Source organism: Phycodurus eques, chromosome 6, assembly GCF_024500275.1.
Source record: "Phycodurus eques isolate BA_2022a chromosome 6, UOR_Pequ_1.1, whole genome shotgun sequence".
Lineage (NCBI taxonomy): Eukaryota > Metazoa > Chordata > Actinopteri > Syngnathiformes > Syngnathidae > Phycodurus > Phycodurus eques.
In genome coordinates this window covers 25,510,374-25,528,966 of record NC_084530.1, presented here as the reverse complement: position 1 = coordinate 25,528,966, position 18,593 = coordinate 25,510,374, and the positions used below count along the sequence as shown (strand labels likewise).

Here is an 18,593-nt window from a genome sequence, read left to right as displayed (position 1 = left end):
GATTCAGGCTGTTTTCTTCGTGTGATTTAACAGTTATTTCAGACATATTATTGGCTTTTTAGAATTTAGATTTTAATTTTTTTTAAATACCCCCCCAAAAAATAAAGAAATATAATATTCATAAAATAAAAATCTAAATATAAAATATGAAAACATTTGCAGCAGGCTGTTTTAATGTTTATTTTTGAAATATCGTTATTTTCTATGTATTTGACGAATATTTTACTTTTTTATTTGAAATGGATTGTCTTAAAAAATTAAAAGAAATCTAATATTTATTCAAATAAAATATATCGATATAATTTGGAAATTTCTACAGCAGGCTGTTTTCTGAACACTTATTCATGACGTAATTGATTTTTTTTAAAATATTTTTTTTCTGATTTAAAATATATTTCCCTAAAAATAAAACAATATTAAAATTTAAATTTAAAAGTAAAATATATAACATCTTTTTGTCTTGATGATTCCACCACCTTTAACTATTATTTTGGACTTATTATTGGCTTTTAAAAATTATTTAGAATTATTTAATTTTCTTCTTTTGAATATATTTTCCTAAAAGGTAAAATTACAATCTGCACTAAAATAAAAATAGAACATATTAAAACATCTCATGTGCAGCCTTTTTGACCCGTCACCACCTTTAACTATTATTTTGGATAGTTTCATTTTATTGTCAATTATTATTAATTACTATTATTTTTCAATCATTATGTTAAGTTTTTTTAATTGTAATTATATTTTCCTGAACTTAAAAAAAATAAATTAAGATATAAAAATAAAATATCAAAATATCTGCAGTACCCTTTTTTTCCTTATGATTTTGCCATCTTTAACTCTTATTTTGGACAATATTGTCAGGTATTTGTGTAATTATTTGAAATTAATTATGTCATTTTTATTATCCATCCATCCCTCCATTTTCTGAGCCGCTTCTCCTCACGAGGGTCGCGGGCGTGCTGGAGCCTATCCCAGCTGTCATCGGGCAGGAGGCGGGGTACACCCTGAACTGGTTGCCAGCCAATCGCAGGGCACATAGAAACAAACAACCATTCGCACTCACAGTCACACCTACGGGCAATTTAGAGTCTCCAATTAATCCATGTTTTTGGGATGTGGGAGGAAACCGGAGTGCCCGGAGAAAACCCACGCAGGCACGGGTAGAACATGCAAACTCCACACAGGCAGGGACCACCGTGCTGCCTCTTTTTATTATTTTAAATATATTTTCCTTAAAAAACAGGTATTATATTTATAACATAGAAAATAAAAAAACTAAGTCAAAGTATTAAAATAATATGAAAACATAACATTTACATAATGAAGCAATATATATTTTTAAAACATTTTGTTAAAAGAATAACAGAATTTTACACTTAGATGGAAGACCATGACATGGGGGAAAAAAAATTCTCCTCATGTTTGGGTGGGTCTTCTGTGGGTACTTTGACTTCCTCCCGCATTCTAAAAAATGTTAAGTGCATTGAATACTCCTAATTGTTCATAGCAATGAATGTGTGCATGAACAATTGTTTGCTCGTATGTGTCCTGGAACTGACTGGCGGCCAGTCCAGGGTGTACTCCTCCTCTCGCGCTTAAAGTCAGCTGGGATAATCTGCAGCCCACCCGTAACCCGAATGAGAAAAGGCCGTATAGAAAATGGATGGATAGCTACGAGAAGCGATCAAAAATGCACTTCAAGTGAATGGAACGTTGGATGACGCGCAGGTCATGACGTTTCATTTCATTTTCAAAGCACCTCACAGTCTTGGTGTAGTTCAGCTGGCAAGAAGGACTGGGATATCCATCCTTCCATTTTCTTGCTGGACTGGACTGGGATAATAAACGATTATTGTAAGTGTACTGAGTAGATTCGATTCATCATGGATTGCAAACCCTTGTAGAACATTATCTGCCCAGAGTGTGGAAACTACACCTACCTCCACCCTGAATTCCCCCAAGTTCTCCAGTCCCCGTCATCACTTAACACCAATCGTGACTCCCAGTCTTCCCTCAAAGATGACGTGTCGCTGGGATTTAATGACCCGCCAGGGCCCCGAGAGGCAGGGCTGCTTCATCCTGACCGTCCTTGCCAGATTTTTCTCCGGCGTGATGGTGACGATGGCGGTCAGGGGCGGTCATTTCGTAGCGTAACGCGAGGGTTTCTGTGCCGTTGACGGCAGCAGGTTGCAGGCTCGTTGCATCATACTGTGGACTTGAAAAGGTCAGACGTGAGTCTTTTTCCTGTTCTTGGGTGCGTCTTGCAAAAAAAGCCCCTTTCCACCCACACTGTCGACTGCAATGTGTGGGGCTGGTAACATACACAGTTCGTTCCAGAAGTATTTGGACAATGGCTGTATTGTCTTTATATACCACCAACTGTAGTGTAGACTTTCAGCTTTAAAGGAAACTTATTATGCATTCCCCCCCACCCGCCCTTGCCATTTTAATAATTCCCAGGAGTCTTATTAACATGTCTGTCACTGGCTTTTGTAATTAGAATACACCAGGGATCAATAATTAAAGAACACTTTGCACACCTTATTTTTTAGTCTTGCTGAAATCAGCCCATATGTCTGATGAAAGTGAGCCAGCCCTCAATCTGCCCTACATACTGTGGGGCCAAAGGCGAGCAAGGATTTCGTTACAATGACAACTAGTGGTGGCGTTTAGGGGTGGCTGGATTCTATTTTCCCTCAAGGAGGCAGCACTTCATTTGCCAGTTACTGTGTGGATCTGCGTATGTGGCGCATGCAGTGAACATATCACCAAACACAAATACCCCTCTCCCCCACCACGTCAACAACTTCATTGAGCAATCGAATAATTGCAGTTTATCAGAAGCTAAAGCTATTAGCTGAAGCAAATATGTGCATCGAAGAAAACTCTTGCAGCTCTTCTTACCTTTTTGCTTTGATGCAGTGTTTCACCCCCTGTGTCCAGAGTCCAAATTAATGGTGTAAAAATGCTATAATGTGTATTTTAACGATGAAAAATAGCACTCTATAATATTGTACTTTCTAACAGACCGGCAGATATACTGTTCATTGAGGCCTTATTCTGAATCCCACTTTAGTTGTAGATAGTCCTTGCCTTTTCGCAGCTGCCAATCAAATTGCAGCGGGACTGTCCTGCCTAGAATTCAAATGGGATTCATAATGTTTCAACTCCTCTTAAATCATCAGTACAGCAGTAATATTAGTTGTTCCACTCAGAGGATAAAGAGTATATGACTGCGAGTACTGTTGACTGTCTACATTGTTGCTGAACCATTTGTGCTTAATCAGTTGCACCTCAACATTGATGCTAATTAGCATTAGCATTAAGCTTTAGGTAGTTGTTTGGCTGTTTGAAATACACGAAGTGTAATTCTCTTTGACTGGGAGTGGCATTAAAGAGCCTGATGCCTCTTTGTGGTGAATTATTCACTGTTCTAAACTACAGTTGAAAACAAAACCAATCAAAAGTAAAATTCCATTTTCAATGTGGGAGGAGGGGACTTCAGTGACGCTCCTCGCCAGCTCCTCAGTCCTCCTAAACTCCCCACACTGTGTTGCTGGCTGTTGACTATCACTGGCCTGCTGTTTGTACATGATAAGTTCAGCGGGTTCAGAGCAGCCATAAAAGCATCGCTTGCCCCAGCAGCAGTGGCAGGAGTGAGCTGCTCCTCCATGGGAGGAGGGTGGGAGGCAGTGGAGCTGGAGAGCGGGCCTCCCCTGTTTCTCCTCCACATGCAACGCTATTCCTCATGCTTTTGCTTGGCTCCCTGCTTGGCTGCGGTATTGTTTCTGGGCGCAGCCCTGCACCAGACATTCATTTTTCTCCTCTTAGTATGCGACCGCAAACCAACCGCTGGCTCCCTGCATCCATTCATCCCAGGAATGTCTTATTCACCTCGTCTCCCCGTCTCCTGACTGAAAGCTCGCATGCACCGCAGTGCCAACATCTGTAAATAAGCAGACACATGTGCTCACATGCTCTTGGGGCGCGCATAGCTGTGCCATCATGCTTGCACAATTCGGCAAACACACACACACACACGCACACACACACACACACGTGCGGACACAAAGCACGACCACCTGTGAGGGTCCGCACACACGCATACACACACATCCATAACCCTCCTTTTCTTCTCCCTGCTTTTCCATTATCCTCATGAGAGTGCAGAGCCGGGGTCTTCTCTTCCAAACCAAACATAGAGAAAATTCCACAAACCCCACCCGACACAACCCCCCCCCACCCACCCTCCTTCAGCGCCCTTCTACCTCCCCTCCATCACTCTCATTCTCTTCCCCTGCTGTCCCCTTTCTGCCTGCCTGTTGCTTTCTTCTAGGGGTGCGTTTCAGGAAATAGGAAAAAATCATTTTGGTCTCCTCCTCGAGGAGGCTCTGACAAAGACGAGTGAGTGGAACGTGAGAAAGAAAATAAAATGCTCTTGATGGTAAACAAGGATGAAGCGTTAGAGCTGGACCACAGCCTTGTTGCTCATAACGTTTTTATTTTTTTAGTGATGATGTTGATGCTCTGGTTTGGTGTCAGCCTCCCATGCAGATATGTCTTCTATTACTAAATCATCATTATTACTGCTTCAGTTTTCATGTTTGTAAGTGTCAGCACATAGAAATTTTTTTAAACAATCGTATTATTATTTTTTTTGCCTTTAAATCATGGAAAATGCTTATTGTTTTCAGTATGTAATAAAAACACAGGGTTGGAAGATTTATAATGCACTTTGTAATAAAGTAATTGATTTGTATGGTAGCTGTATTATTCTCTATGGGATCAGCGATGGCTTCGGTAAAGTATTTCTAACGTCTCTTTGTCTTCCTGATGTTTTCAATTTGGAGAACAATTAGGGCCAGAAGTTTAATCGCGAAAAGCCAGCAAGGCATGTCTTGTCTGGAGGTTGTCACGATAGCATGGTGAGGTCAGGAGAACTGAGACCAAATTGCACTTTCGACGACATATGCCGACAAATGTATTGAACGACTTTACCTGTTGAAAACATTTTCCCTTCATTGTTTGCTTTAAAGTGTCTGCTTCCTCTTCTCTTAACTCTCCTTCAGTACTCTTGTTATTACAGACTGCAATTAGTCTGCCGTTTTCCTCGTTATGCGGGACCCACCTTGACCTTCATTCACAAAGCATTTCCATCACAAGGATATAAAAAGTGGTTTATACTTTGAGACCTGATTGAAGCCAATAAGGCTGCATTTACACTGGATCAAGTGACATAATTCAGATTTGTATTATTATATGCGTCACGGCAGCATTACTAAATTATCAAAAGCTAGGGACCGGGTTCTGCTGCTAATAGCGAAAAACTGAAAGTAATTGACACCCGTTAAATTTTGTTATAATTGTCTACCTTGATAGTTGATAATGTAAATATACCACAAACTATAATCCAAAACACTTGAACATAATTTCAAACTCATTTCACATTATACCCTTAGAAATAAATGCCAGCCAGAAGACCAACAAGCACATGCGACGAAGACTCTCCATAACTTCCACTTTACAACCCAATTCAAACTTCGCTCCTCCCAACATACAATGGTCTTAAATAGTTGAAATGCATCTCGTCATCATACTTCCTTTATCCCAATTACTGCTATTACCCAGGGTGTTGGCGCCATCTTTTGGCAGCAAGTGTGGTCCGAAGCAAGAATAATCAGCAAAGCATCAACAGCATGCTTATATAGCATGTACGCAGTCATGAACACATGTGACATAGTATTCAGTAGTTAAATTATTCAGCACAAAGAGAACACCTTCACCTGAGGCTAATCAATAGTATTAGCTAGCACACTAGCCCAAATAACTCACACAACATTAAAAATGAGCAAAGAAATATGGTGCTATAAAATAGTGGTACTTTCGACAAACTGTATGTCTGTCAACTCACCTTTTGGTATTTACACACGATCATAAAAGTTCGGGAATACAGGCTAATCGTAACAGCATTGTAGACAACACGGGCGAAAAGGAAAAACAAACTAATTTCACTTTCACTTGTACGAGGTGAATTGAAGGACCGTCAACAAATCAGGACATCGCAAACGCAGACAAAAAAACAAAACACCATAATTCAATTAAACCTAACAACAACAAGATGTCACACTATGGCGCCAAAGTAATATTTTTATCGTAGTTTAGCTTAGTTTTTAGGGCAAATAGCAGACGATGAGTTTGGTAAAATAAAATCTGTAAAAAAGCAAATTTGTGAAAACCGAACCGCAACGTGTAAACGCAGTGATATCGGATACTAGTTGGATCACTTGGAATGTACAATGAAAGACAAAAAAAAAATGGATACAGGCATTAAATCGAAATTGAGAACTTGTATCTGCAGTGTAAATGCAGCTCATAAGATATGATAAATGATCTGTTAACCGGTCGTATTAAAACGTGACTTGTCGAATCATCTCGCTTCGTTTGTCGGTTATTTAATGGAGACCTTTTGCTCATTTCCCTCATTGAGTCCTTACAGGAGAATAAGAGCTATAGCCGACACTACAGCTGGAATTGGTTATTATTTACTGGCACATGCACTCAGAGTGGAAACAAATTGGGTGAATCTGCTCGGCTCTCAGGAATGTGAGGCGCTGCAGTCTTGTTTTTTTTTTTTTTCTTTACTCCGGACGACAAAAGAGCGAAACAGAAAAAGGGGGAAACCAAGCGAGGTTGTTTTCTGCTGTTCAGACCGCTCTTGACCTCGTCGGCTTCCCCCACGACAAGTTTTTTTCTCTCTACCTTTGCCGCTGCTTTATCCTCCTCTCCATCTTTAGTCTTTCCCTCACTCCTCCAAGGGCAGCGGGGGATGAAAGGGAAGTCGGGGAGTGAGGGGTGGCTGTTTGGAGGGGGATCTGTTGCTCTGCTGCTGATGAGGAATTACAGGGAGGGAAAGCAGAGAAGAGAGAACGCTCTCTGTGGGTTGACCTTGTCCCGCTGCCAAGTGGTGGGATGGTGGCGGTGCGCCGGCGATGACGGGGGCGGGTGGGGTTAAAAGCATGAGGGTGGGGGGGGGGGGGGGGGGGGGGCGACCCTCGAAAGTAGAAGGGCAGAAAACAAGTGTTAATTTGCAAATTGAATGTGGGTAAATTGGTGTGGAAACAAGACAAAACAAAGGTGAGACGTCTGTTTCACTTTTATAATACACAATTTTGGTTTAGGGATGAGCATTTGACTACATTTCCTTGATTGACATTGGAGGACCGACTGCATAAACTTCAGAGACTGTCCAAAGATTGATATCATTTCACACTTAATAAAAGAAGTTAGAGTGCAATGTGCCTATTTCAAAGTACAGCTGGCTTAAGTTACACAACTGCACATCTACGGTAATAAAAACATCGTTAGCTAATTTAATAAAGTCAACCACCGCTATCTAGAAGAAATTGTAATCGTAACAGGTGGTTAGGATAGAGGGAAGAAAGACAGCCGTTGGTGCACTTTCATTGGCTTTAGTGAACAAATAAAATACAGTGAACAAAAGCATGTTCTTAGCTGACCTGCTGCTGATAGCCTCAACTGACTCTGTCACACACAGTGGCGAACGCTAAAGCTAGTCAAGAACCGGCCAACTGTACATCCTCATTTGGTCACTTCTTCGTCACTCAACAGGCCAGGTCCGCCTTTTAAAGGCACACACACATTTCACGTCACATACAACAGTGTAGAATGTGAGGATGGCGAACCCAAGAGGACGAAAATAATACCTGCGCCTCACATACATATATGCTGGCATTATATGCATGAATCTTTAAAATATAGGTAAATAATCAAATAAATATTATAGTTTTCCTGCAACAGGCACTGCTGGATCTTGTAGATGCAGACAAATCCGAAAGGGGGGGAGAGGCAGACCACCACATGCTGTGTTGTAGGTCACTTGTGCTCCCGACTGTACCGCTACAACAGTTTCGATGAATCCAAAATGTAGCCAAACACTTTATAAAGCCATGACACATTTAGCAAATTAGATGGTTATAATGCATACCAGTTAGCCATCATATCTCTAGTACTTAAATAAACAATTCATAATCCTGTGGTAGTGGAAGTGTGGCTCCGGGGCCTGATCCATACTTACAGACACTTTTAAAAAAAAATAAAAAATTTTCCCTTGAAACTTTCAGAGATGAAATTGCATTCCATTCGTTTACAGAAAAAAAAAAACTAATTTAAGGAATGTATGTCTTCGTTCATTGAGCTGGTCCACAAAACCCTCATTTACAATGCACTGCTTTTACTAACTTTGGAGCTGGCTAATCGAGGAAATGTGTTTTGTCTCAACACGGTTCACGCTGAGTACTGCAATGACAGGGTCAGTGTCACAGTATTCAGAGGTAATAGTGGAATGCAGGTTGACCCGCGTATAGGCCTTTATTTTACTTGAATAATCGTAATGATAATAAAAGCTGCAAGCAGAGATGAATGGGTCCTGGTTTGTCCTGGTGGCGGTTGCAGACTGCTTTGGCAGAGTTGCATCACTCTGCGCCTTCAGGACGCTAACAGTGAAGTTGAAGCGAAGGAACGGGAAGCACCCCGTCTTTGCTTTGCTTACATTTTTTTTACGCGTTGTTAAAAAGACACAAAAAAGGTTGAATGGAGTTCTATGTAACTTCACAAAGTTGACAAGGAAGAGCCCATTTTGGTGCCCACTGTAATTGAGGTGCAAATCTAGTATCTTTACCTCTGCCAAGCTTGAAACTCATTAAATGCGGGGGATATGTTCCACACTCAACCTCTGTAGGTGAAAATCTGAGATAGAGGAAGACTATATAAATAAAAAAATAGTTGCAAAAATATTGCAGGCATAAAATGTTAAAATGTATAGAAAATACTTTTAGGGTGGTTTGTGACATCAGACTGTCTGCGTGCGAGTGTCTTGATGTGAGCAGTGACTAACAACAGTTCCTGCGTGAGTGTAGTCATTGTGTTTGTGTTTTATTTTTTTTGAAAAGTGCAGCAGCGACTGGCTCGCCTTCCACACGAGTGCATTACAATTCGATCCGAATATAGGTGTGGATACAAATATACAGTATTTCAACTCTACCGTTGCAGTCCACTTGCCACGGGGCCAAGTGTAGTGGTGGCCAACCACATCCAGCAGAACGAGATGCACTTTCAAAATAAACAAGAAATTCCTGACAATGCTGTTCCACTCCAGCCTTTTAGGTGACAGTAATGTCTATATATGGATGTGGTGCCTTACTGCCCACAGTCGGCCTTAATGCAGACAGTCTGAAACTGCAAAAATTGCAAACCAATTCCTGCATCTTCACTTTCATGTATTTACAACCGAAGTGAAATTGTTCTTCCTTGGCCCGTGTGCTACCCCTCTATAAGGTTTTTGGGATATCAGATACTTTTTTTGTAGTACTGCTCATGAAAAACTTCCATGAGCTTAGAAATGACAACAGTGGTAGTTGTGATTTGTGGACCTCTACACTTTATTCACTTATACAAAGTATTCTTGTATCTTTTAGACGATGTCTATCAAGCACTGTAGTTCAGTTTCGTAATGGTCCACGTTTACATTGTCAAGAATTTGTGAAGGGTGCGTGCATCAGCAGGTCACACTGCGTTGCCATGCAGTGATGCCACACTTTCAACACTGCTATTGTCATCCTGTGGTGGAAACACAAACGCGCACACGCACAGATTGGGCTTTATCATTCCAACTTTTACCATCCGCATCTGTTCTTGTCGGCGTGGTCAGGGGAAACCCATACTTCCCTCTCTTAAGCTTTCATCCGACTCCTTGAAATCCCTTTCTCTGAAACTAACTGCACAATTTTCTTGTTTTTGTCCACTCGAACACAAACGCACGCACACTCATACACACGCACACAACCCAAGCTGACATGAGCGCTGGTTGCACTTTTAGTCACATGCTAGACATTTTCTCATAGACAGACCACAGTCTTAAAAACAAGCCTCGTGTCATCTTCAATTGAATTTCGCAAAACCAGGCAGGGGTGCTCATTTAGTTCTTTAACTCTTTAGTCTTATTTCAAGATACATGTACTGCCATTCATTCTGTACAACTTTCCTTAATTGAGCCAATGTTTAAACAGGGTAAAATCAATGCTCATAAAGTTTGCAGGTCTGGGTAAACCGTTTTCTCCATTATTATCTTTTATATATATATATATATATATATATATATATATATATATATATATATATATATATATATATATATATATATATCCATCCATCCATCCATTTTCTGAGCCGCTTCTCCTCACTAGGGTCGCGGCCGTGCTGGAGCCTATCCCAGCTATCATCGGGCAGGAGGCGGGGTACACCCTGAACTGGTTGCCAGCCAATCGCAGCGCATATATATATATATATATATATATATATATATATATATATACATATATATATATATATATATATATATATATATATATGTGTGTACCAACCAAGCCCTGCTGTGTATAATAATAAAAAAGAGCAATTGATCCCCCCCCACAAATGTTTATCATTGTCTATATTAATAGTTTAGATCAGGGATGTCAAACTCATTTTTGTCACGGGCCAAATTGTAGTTTCCCTTAGAGGGCCGTTATGACTGTGAAACCATATACATTTCTAAAAAACTATCTCATCATATTATTACATATGCACAACAACTTGATGGATAACTATTTTGAAAATCAGAGTCAACGTACAGCAGTTTGTTCAAAAATAGTTCAAGTTACCTTAAAAAGTGGTTTGGTAGAGAGAGAGAATAAAAGGTTTGCAATATCTCATCGTTATTTATTACATACGACAATTTGAAATTTTGGTACAGATTTTAGCAAGAATCGTGGAAGTTGACACATGATTTGCTTTTGCGGGCCACATAAAATGATGTGGGGGGGCCGGATCTGGCCCCCGGGCCTTGCGTTTGACACCAGTGGTGTAGCCCAATAATACACTACAAACTGTGATCCCAAAACATTTTCATATCCTTTCAAACTCATCTTTAACATTACCGTTAAAAATAAATGGCTGGCAGACGTGCAAAGAGGTTAGCATGTACTGTATGTTGCCTTCACAACCTGTAAAAATGGTAATTGTCAAGCAATAACGACAGCTGTGTGTTTTTTTTTTTTTTTTAGCTTGTGCTTTTTAATAGCTCCTTAGTCGAGCAAAATCATACAACAAAGAAAGACTCTTCATGACTTCCGCTTACAACCCAGGCTAAATGTAGCTCCTCCCTGACGTACGAACATTTGAGTCTCTTAGTTGAGATGTATCATTTCAACATACTACCTTGACTCCAATTACTACTTTCCTATTAGCCTTTTTCAATTAACAGCTTAGAATATGTTTCTATAGAAAAAAATGTGTTGAATTCATGGAAAGTGAACTGCCAATCAGGAGTCTTGCCGATTTAGGACTTGTGTCATAAGGACTTACGGCCAAATCAAGGCGGTACTCCCCCCCCCCCCAAAAAAAAATAAAAATTAAGAGCCGACATCCTTCCCTCGTTTGAGTGATGGAGAGTCTTATTTGACTCCTCCCTTCCGCTACGAATGCTGCACCTCGAAAAAAAAAAAAAAAGAAGTCAAAGGAGGTTGACAATTGAAAATAGGGAGAAGAAAATGTTGCGGGGAGAAAGAGAGCAGGCGAGGTTTGCTCTGCTGGAGGACCGGGAAAGGAAAACCACAGGAAGGAGAGAGATGGAGGGAAGCGGAGAGAGAGAGAGAGAGAGAGAGAGAGCGAGCAAAAGAGACGAGTAAATAGAAGGCGAGGGAGAGGCCTCATCGGGGTGCCATGGAAGGTTTCCTGTATGTATGTACTGTACATATGCTGCGCGGACACATACACGCACGCACCGCACGTGCACAGAGGGGCAGAGGTGGCAAAGGTACTCACACTCTGTAGTAAAGTAGAAGTACAGCGACGTGTGTTAACAACAACAACAACAAAAAGGCTGAGACTACTGATTCAGCTCCTTTACTCAAGTAAAAGTAAAAAAGCACAAACTTGCACTTTAGTACAAAAGTGAAAATGAATGAATAATTGAATGACTGTCGATTATATGCCATATCTGTTTTGATAAATTGACACAATGAATTTAAAAAAATAGTTCCCTGCTTTTGTTAACTCAGGCTTTTATGCTAACAAAACAATGTTCTCCCATAGCTTGGCTAATGTTGTCAAGTGACTCAGCTAAAAAATGCTAAAGTAGCAAGTAATAAAACTGAAAAAAATTCAGGGTGGCCTTGAGATAGGAGTCATTTGTTCCGTGACCACGCTTGTAGCTCAAAAAAAATTGTATCTCAAATCATCTTTCCCCATTGAAATGAATGGAAATGCCATTAATCTGTGCCAGTCTCCCCCAAAAACCCAGCATTACATTTTTGTAATGTGTTTTTAAATAAGAAAAATAGGACTCTAGAACATGGTACTTTATAAAGGGGGGAAATTTAATACCGACATTATGTTATAAAGTACATGGAGCCGACCAAAACTATCCAACAAGCTGCAATAATATTAGTAGTCTTTCGTAGAGGTTACTGTATGCCTGTGTGTATTATATTGTCTGTCTACATGCATTGCTCCGCTATGTGTGTTTAAATAGCGATTGCTTGAAATGGTTATAACACCTTGACACCGATGGTTAGCCCGTCTATGGCATTTTGCATTGCTTGTTAGCATTAAGGTAAAACAGGCTTTTCTAAAGCAAAGCTGTTGTTGCTTTCAATAGTCAATGTGTAATTGTTTTTGTTTTATGAAGCAGAATGGAAGATGAATGAATGAATCTATGAATGCATGAATGAATGTTTAGTTTGACAGTAAACTTTAACTGGGAGTGGTATTAAACAGCATGAAGCCTCTTTTATGCTTGCTAACTGCCAAACTGCTGCTTGTTGTGGAGATGAGTTGAGCTCACTGCCACGATACAGCGTTCGTACTGTATCTCAAATTTCTCCTTGCAAGTCAAAGTAAAAGATTGGCCAGACTACCGGTCTCTTGAAAAACTCTTAAATCGTCGGAGAACGGTAGCACTGAGCAAAGTATGAATTTCATTGCTCAGTGCTGCTGTTGTGTTTTTACTGTGCATATGACAATAAGCATCTTGAATCTTGACGCTCATATCCCAAAGCACAACTGTACACTGAATGTGTTTTTTTTTTTCAGATTACACAGATAACTTTGAAACGCCACAAGCTGGTGGTTTTTAGGGTGGCGCAAGACACAACGCATTTGCAACATAAATAAATTCTCTTAAAAAAGGCCATGGATGGGGAATATCTTGTTTCTCCGAATCTGTTGCTGTCATAGTTAATGATTGGTTCCATTTCGCTGCTGTCCCTATTTTTTTCTTTTGAGCCTCTCAAGCCCCCAACATCTCATTCAATCCATCAATCAAAATGTCTCTCTTTATTTACATCATTTTTTAAGTCGTCGTTGGAAAAAGAACTGTTACAAATATATATGTGTACCTTTGCACAAATATATTCTGCATTATTCATAAACTCATATAATCCTTTGCTTTACTGCGAGGATACGAAAGTTGACTGTATTGCTCTCTCACTGATATTGTTTTATCACTTTGCTTTAAGACAAAGCAAGATGTTCTATGGCCTCATCTAAGGAGAAATAACGTTTTCGAGCCATCAGATTCTATTTGAACCGTGTCCTTGCATGCAAGTTTTAATAAATTGTATCTCTCAAATTGCTTGTCTTGTCTATTATCTACTGAAGGGTTTGTTTTTCCCTTGACATGAGCCTATTTTTACAAATTCAGGAATGGAAAGTGCAGATATTGGTTTTCAAATGTTGGGAGTAAGAGTAAGAAGTTGTTTGAAAAATAAATACCTAAGTAAAGTACAGATAGGCCTAGTTGAAAAATAAAATTTCCCCCCAAATCACTTTTATTGTATTTGTTAAAAATGTCTCACCTGACCGTAAGTACATTAGGGAAATGATCTGTAAAATAACAGCCTTCTCTGGCTGCATCTTGTACCTCTGATATGATTTAATAAATAAATAAAACGCGGCACCCGAGGAAAAACAACCAATCAGAGACAGAAGGCGTGACGGACGAGGTCCCAATCATTTGCCGTGCAATCGCCTGCACACGCCTAGCTGGCACAACCCCTGTAGACTTGCGCTGACCTGTTAGCTTGAGCTTCAGGAGCTTTGCTGAAACTATGGCGGAAAATCCACCCTTTAGTGACGTGAGGCTACAATCAAATCGTGCTATCAGTTTTACAACTGCAAACTTCCGTTTTAAGTACAGCAAAGCTACAAAGTATTTCTACTTTGTTGTTTCCCACCACTAGCATACAGAGGAATCATCCAGTTTTTACATGTGTGTACATCTACAGCATAGTATGTTGTGTGTGCACTCATGGGTGTGCCTCAGTGTAATTGTATGCATGTGCAGTATTGATTGCGTGTTTGTGTGTGTGTGCGTGCATGTTAACTAGCCTCGAATGAAAGTCCCTGGACTCTTGACATGTGTTTAGACTCTCTAGCATACAGTATGTGCACGTGCGTGAGAGGGTGTTTTTCTAGGCAGGAGAGGAATCCATAAGAGGGTCTGGGCATGCTGCCACAAACATAGGTCATTGAGGGAAAAGCAGTGGAGGAGCTGCAGGAGGTTGGTTGTCGTTGGTGGTGTTACAGTGGTGGTGATGGTGGTGGGGGTGGGGGGGATCTCATGGGGTTACAAATCTGCTGCTGTGATTTCAGGCCCTCAGTGTGCGTGCCTGCGTACATATGGTCCTGCATGTGCGTGCTTCCACAATAACTCCAAATAGCTGTGTGTGCATGTGTGTGTGTGCGCGCGAAAGAGAGAGAGCGAGAGAGCGAGACGAGACAGAAGTCAGTGAGTTTGCAGTGGAATGCGAAACCAGTGCGCCCATGTGGACGGCCGGCAGACTGACTTCGCCGCGGTTTAGCCTCTGCCTCGCATAACGTCAATGAATCAAGGAAACCCGCCTGTGATCGCGAGAAGGTTTATTTGTAGTGATACCAAGTTTGTAGGGTAAAGAGAGTCCGGATGGGAAAATGTCCACCCACATCTGGAGATAGACTAATTACTTGATAGATGGATAGATTGAAGGATACAGTTGTGCAATACTGGTCAACCTGCCAAAGGAAATACTGGAATTAGAAATAATCTTTAAGAACAAAAAAACAAAACAAAAAAAAGACAATATATTACAACCAAAAAGTTAGAACGTAAAATAAAATAATAAGGGGGGAAAAATTAACGGTAATGAAATAGTATGAGCATTGACAATTTGGTGGTACCACGTCAGTCTAAACATCTAAACACCTGCTCATACCATGTCGAACTCCCGACGCGCAAGGTACAGTGGGTACGGAAAGTTTTCAGACCCCCTTAGATTTTTCACTCTTTGTTCTATTGCAGCCATTTGTTAAAATCATTTAAATTCATTTTTTTCCCTCATTAATCCACACACATCACCCCATACTGACAGAAAAGAACATAATTGCTGAAATATTTGCTGATTTATTAAAAAAGAAAAACTGAAATATCACACAGCCATAAGTATTCAGACCATTTGCTGTGACACTCATATATTTAACTCGGGTGCTGTCCATTTCTTCTGATCATCCTTGAGATGGTGCTACACCTTCATTGGAGTCCAGCTGTGTTTGATTATACTGATTGGACTTGATTATGAAAGCCACACCCCTGTCTATATAAGTCCTGACAGCTCACAGTGCATGTCAGAGCAAATGAGAATCATGAGGTCAAAGGAACTGCCTGAAGAGCTCAGAGACAGAGACGGGCACAGATCTGGCCAAGGTTACAAAAAAAATTCTGCTGCACCTAAGGTTACTAAGAGCACAGTGGACTCCATAATCCTGAAATGGAAGACGTTTGGGACGATCAGAACCCTTCCTAGAGCTGGCCGTCCGGCCAAACTGAGCAATTGGGGGAGAAGAGCCTTGGTGAGAGAGGTAAAGAAGAACCCAAAGATCACTGTGGCTGACCTCCAGATATGCAGTCGGGAGACGGGAGAAAGTTCTAGAAAGTCAACCATCACTACAGCCGGAATTCCACCAGTCGGGGCTTTATGGGAGAGTGGGCCAACGGAAGCCTCTCCTCAGTGCAAGACGCATGAAAGCCTGCATAGAGTTTGCTAAAAAACACCTGAAGGACTCCAAGATGGGGAGGAATAAGATTCTCTGGTCTGATGAGACCAAGATAGAAATTGTTGGCCTTAATTCTAAGTGGCATGTTTGGAGAAAACCAGGCACTGGTGATCATCTGTCCAATACAGTCCCAACAGTGAAGCACGGGGGTGGCAGCATCATGCTGTGGGTGTGTTGTTCAGCTGCAGGGACAGGGAGACTGGTTGCAATCGAAAGAAAAGATGCATGCGGCCAAGTAGAGGGACATCCTGGACGAAAACCTTCTCCAGAGTGCTCAGAACCTCAGACTGGGCTGAAGGTTCACCTTAAAAAAAGACAATGACCCTAAGCACACAGCTAAAATACCGAAGGAGTGGCTTCAGAACAACTCCGTGACTGTATTTGAATGGCCCAACCAGAGCTCTGACTTAAACCCAATTGAGCATCTCGGGAAAGACCTGAAAATGGCTGCCCACTAACGTTCAGCATCCAACCTGACAGAGCTGGAGAGGATCTGCAGGGAGGAATGAACTTAAAAAAATAACTTAAATGAGTTTAGCAAATGGCTGCAATATAACAAAGAGTGAAAACTTTAAGGGGGTCTGAAAACTTTCTGTACCAACTGTAGATAGATGACCGTTCTAACGCGATGTTGGTGAATTTAATCGGGGCACAGAAAAGGCAGAGATGCGAGCTTTGTGGAAAAGTATGGTGGATATCAGACGCCATCCATTCATAAATATGTGAACAAGGCTTTACAGGATTTTTGGGGCCGATCCCCGAGTTTTAAAAAAAACGACAACCGATCACCGATCCGATCACAAGATTGAGCAATGCGTCTATCTAAATGACTTTTTAATTCACTGTATATACTTGCGTACTGTATACTGAGTGCCGTGGGAAATTTTACTTAACTGCTCAAAAAATTATTCATTTACAAGAAATAATGTATCTTTCTTCCTTTATTTATGCCAGTGAGGCATAGTGACAGACAGAACAAATAAATGCTCTTCTATTAGATGGAAGGAATTATATACAGTAATTACTTTGTATCTACTTTTTGTACGTTTTTCCCGTTTCCCATTTTGTTTTTATAATACACGTGTCGCGATCTTGTCGCCATGGTAACGAGTGTATCCAGTCGTATTTGAGTTGACAAGATAAAGCCCCTCGAGTGTAAAAGACGGGATGCGGTGGTATCGGAATACAAGATTTTATTGCAGTAGTCTGACATAGTGCAATCGCGAAAGAGCACATTTGTCTTGTAGTCTGATCCATGCATTACCTTTTGTCTGTCCCCCGCTGGTCACTGATGGTGTAGTGGTGCACTCGCCTGACTTTGGTGCGGGCAGCGTGGGATCAGTTCCCACTCAGCGACGGTGTGAATGTGAGTGCGAATGGTTGTCCGTGTCTATATGTGCCCTGCGACTGACTGGCGACCGGTTCAGGGTGTAGTCCGCCTTTCGCCCGAAGTCAGCTGGGATAGGCTCCAGCGCCCCGTGACCCTAACCAGGATAAGCGGTGTTGACAATGGATGGATGGATGGATGTCCCCCACTGCCAACATGTTTTTTCAAAAATAACTTTATTGGTTGCCAGATATTTACAGTACTACATCAAAAGACACGCGACGAGGCTAAAAATAAACTTGATTTTGAATTCAAATATACTGTACACGGTGGCGACGCGGAGTAAATGTCTTTTGCGGATCGGCAAATTATGACATGAAAGCCGATCAGCAGAAAATGCTAATTTCCGGCTAATACCGATCAGGCCGATCAGATCGGTGTAAAGTCAAATGTGAACAGCAGGCATCGAACCCTCGGAATCATTGTGGAAATTAATTAATTGACCACATTATTGCTATTATCATTATTTATATATTATTTTATATTAAATAATCCCACTGGCCAGCAAGGGGGGCACACGAGCGATCGTGTGTGTGTGTGGTATTTAAAGGTAATGTGAGGATGCGCTTTGATTGGACAGGATTGAAGTCGGCAGTGATCACGCTCACAGCAGCGTAGATGTTCCCTTTTTTTTTTAGATGTGCTGGTCCAAGAAATTACCAACATCGGTCTAACCTGCATCCACACCACGCGTTCCACCAGATTTACACCCTCTACGAAAATAGAGCCCCTACTGTTAGTCTTTTGAAACAAGTGTCGCAAAAAAGGATCCATAAAGCCAAAAAGTGAAAACAGTGCTATGGTCCACCAGTTTTTTGTTTTTTTTTGTAGTGACCAGGCCATTGGACTTGTAGCTTGTCCTCCTCCTTAGTGTGCCATGAAAACACAAACATGCGTCAGAGTCGTAAACGCTCAGTTCACAGCACTTTATAAGCTTCTTTTCTGGACCGAAGGTGTAAATAAAGCGCGTGTTGTCCCAACTAGCCGTGCAGCTGTTGCGCATTTCCTCACACGTTCCGTTCTTCTCCTGCAGAGTTCTCCCACCCGGAGTGTCCCG

General features: G+C 41.1%; 1 protein-coding gene across 3 annotated transcripts in view; it reads left to right on the top strand.

The window, feature by feature from the left end:
* Nucleotides 1-18,593, top strand: part of LOC133404580 (zinc finger protein GLIS2-like) — a 38,947-nt gene that overhangs the window by 650 nt on the left and 19,704 nt on the right. For 2 of the 3 annotated variants that reach the window (XM_061680602.1, XM_061680600.1), the window contains exon 1: nucleotides 11,536-11,875. The exons of the other annotated variant lie outside the window; for it this stretch is intronic. In XM_061680602.1, the coding sequence (XP_061536586.1) occupies nucleotides 11,782-11,875 (94 nt within the window). In that variant the 5' untranslated portion in view covers nucleotides 11,536-11,781. Of the gene's footprint in view, nucleotides 1-11,535; nucleotides 11,876-18,593 lie in introns of those variants that run through there. 3 annotated transcript variants of the gene reach the window in all.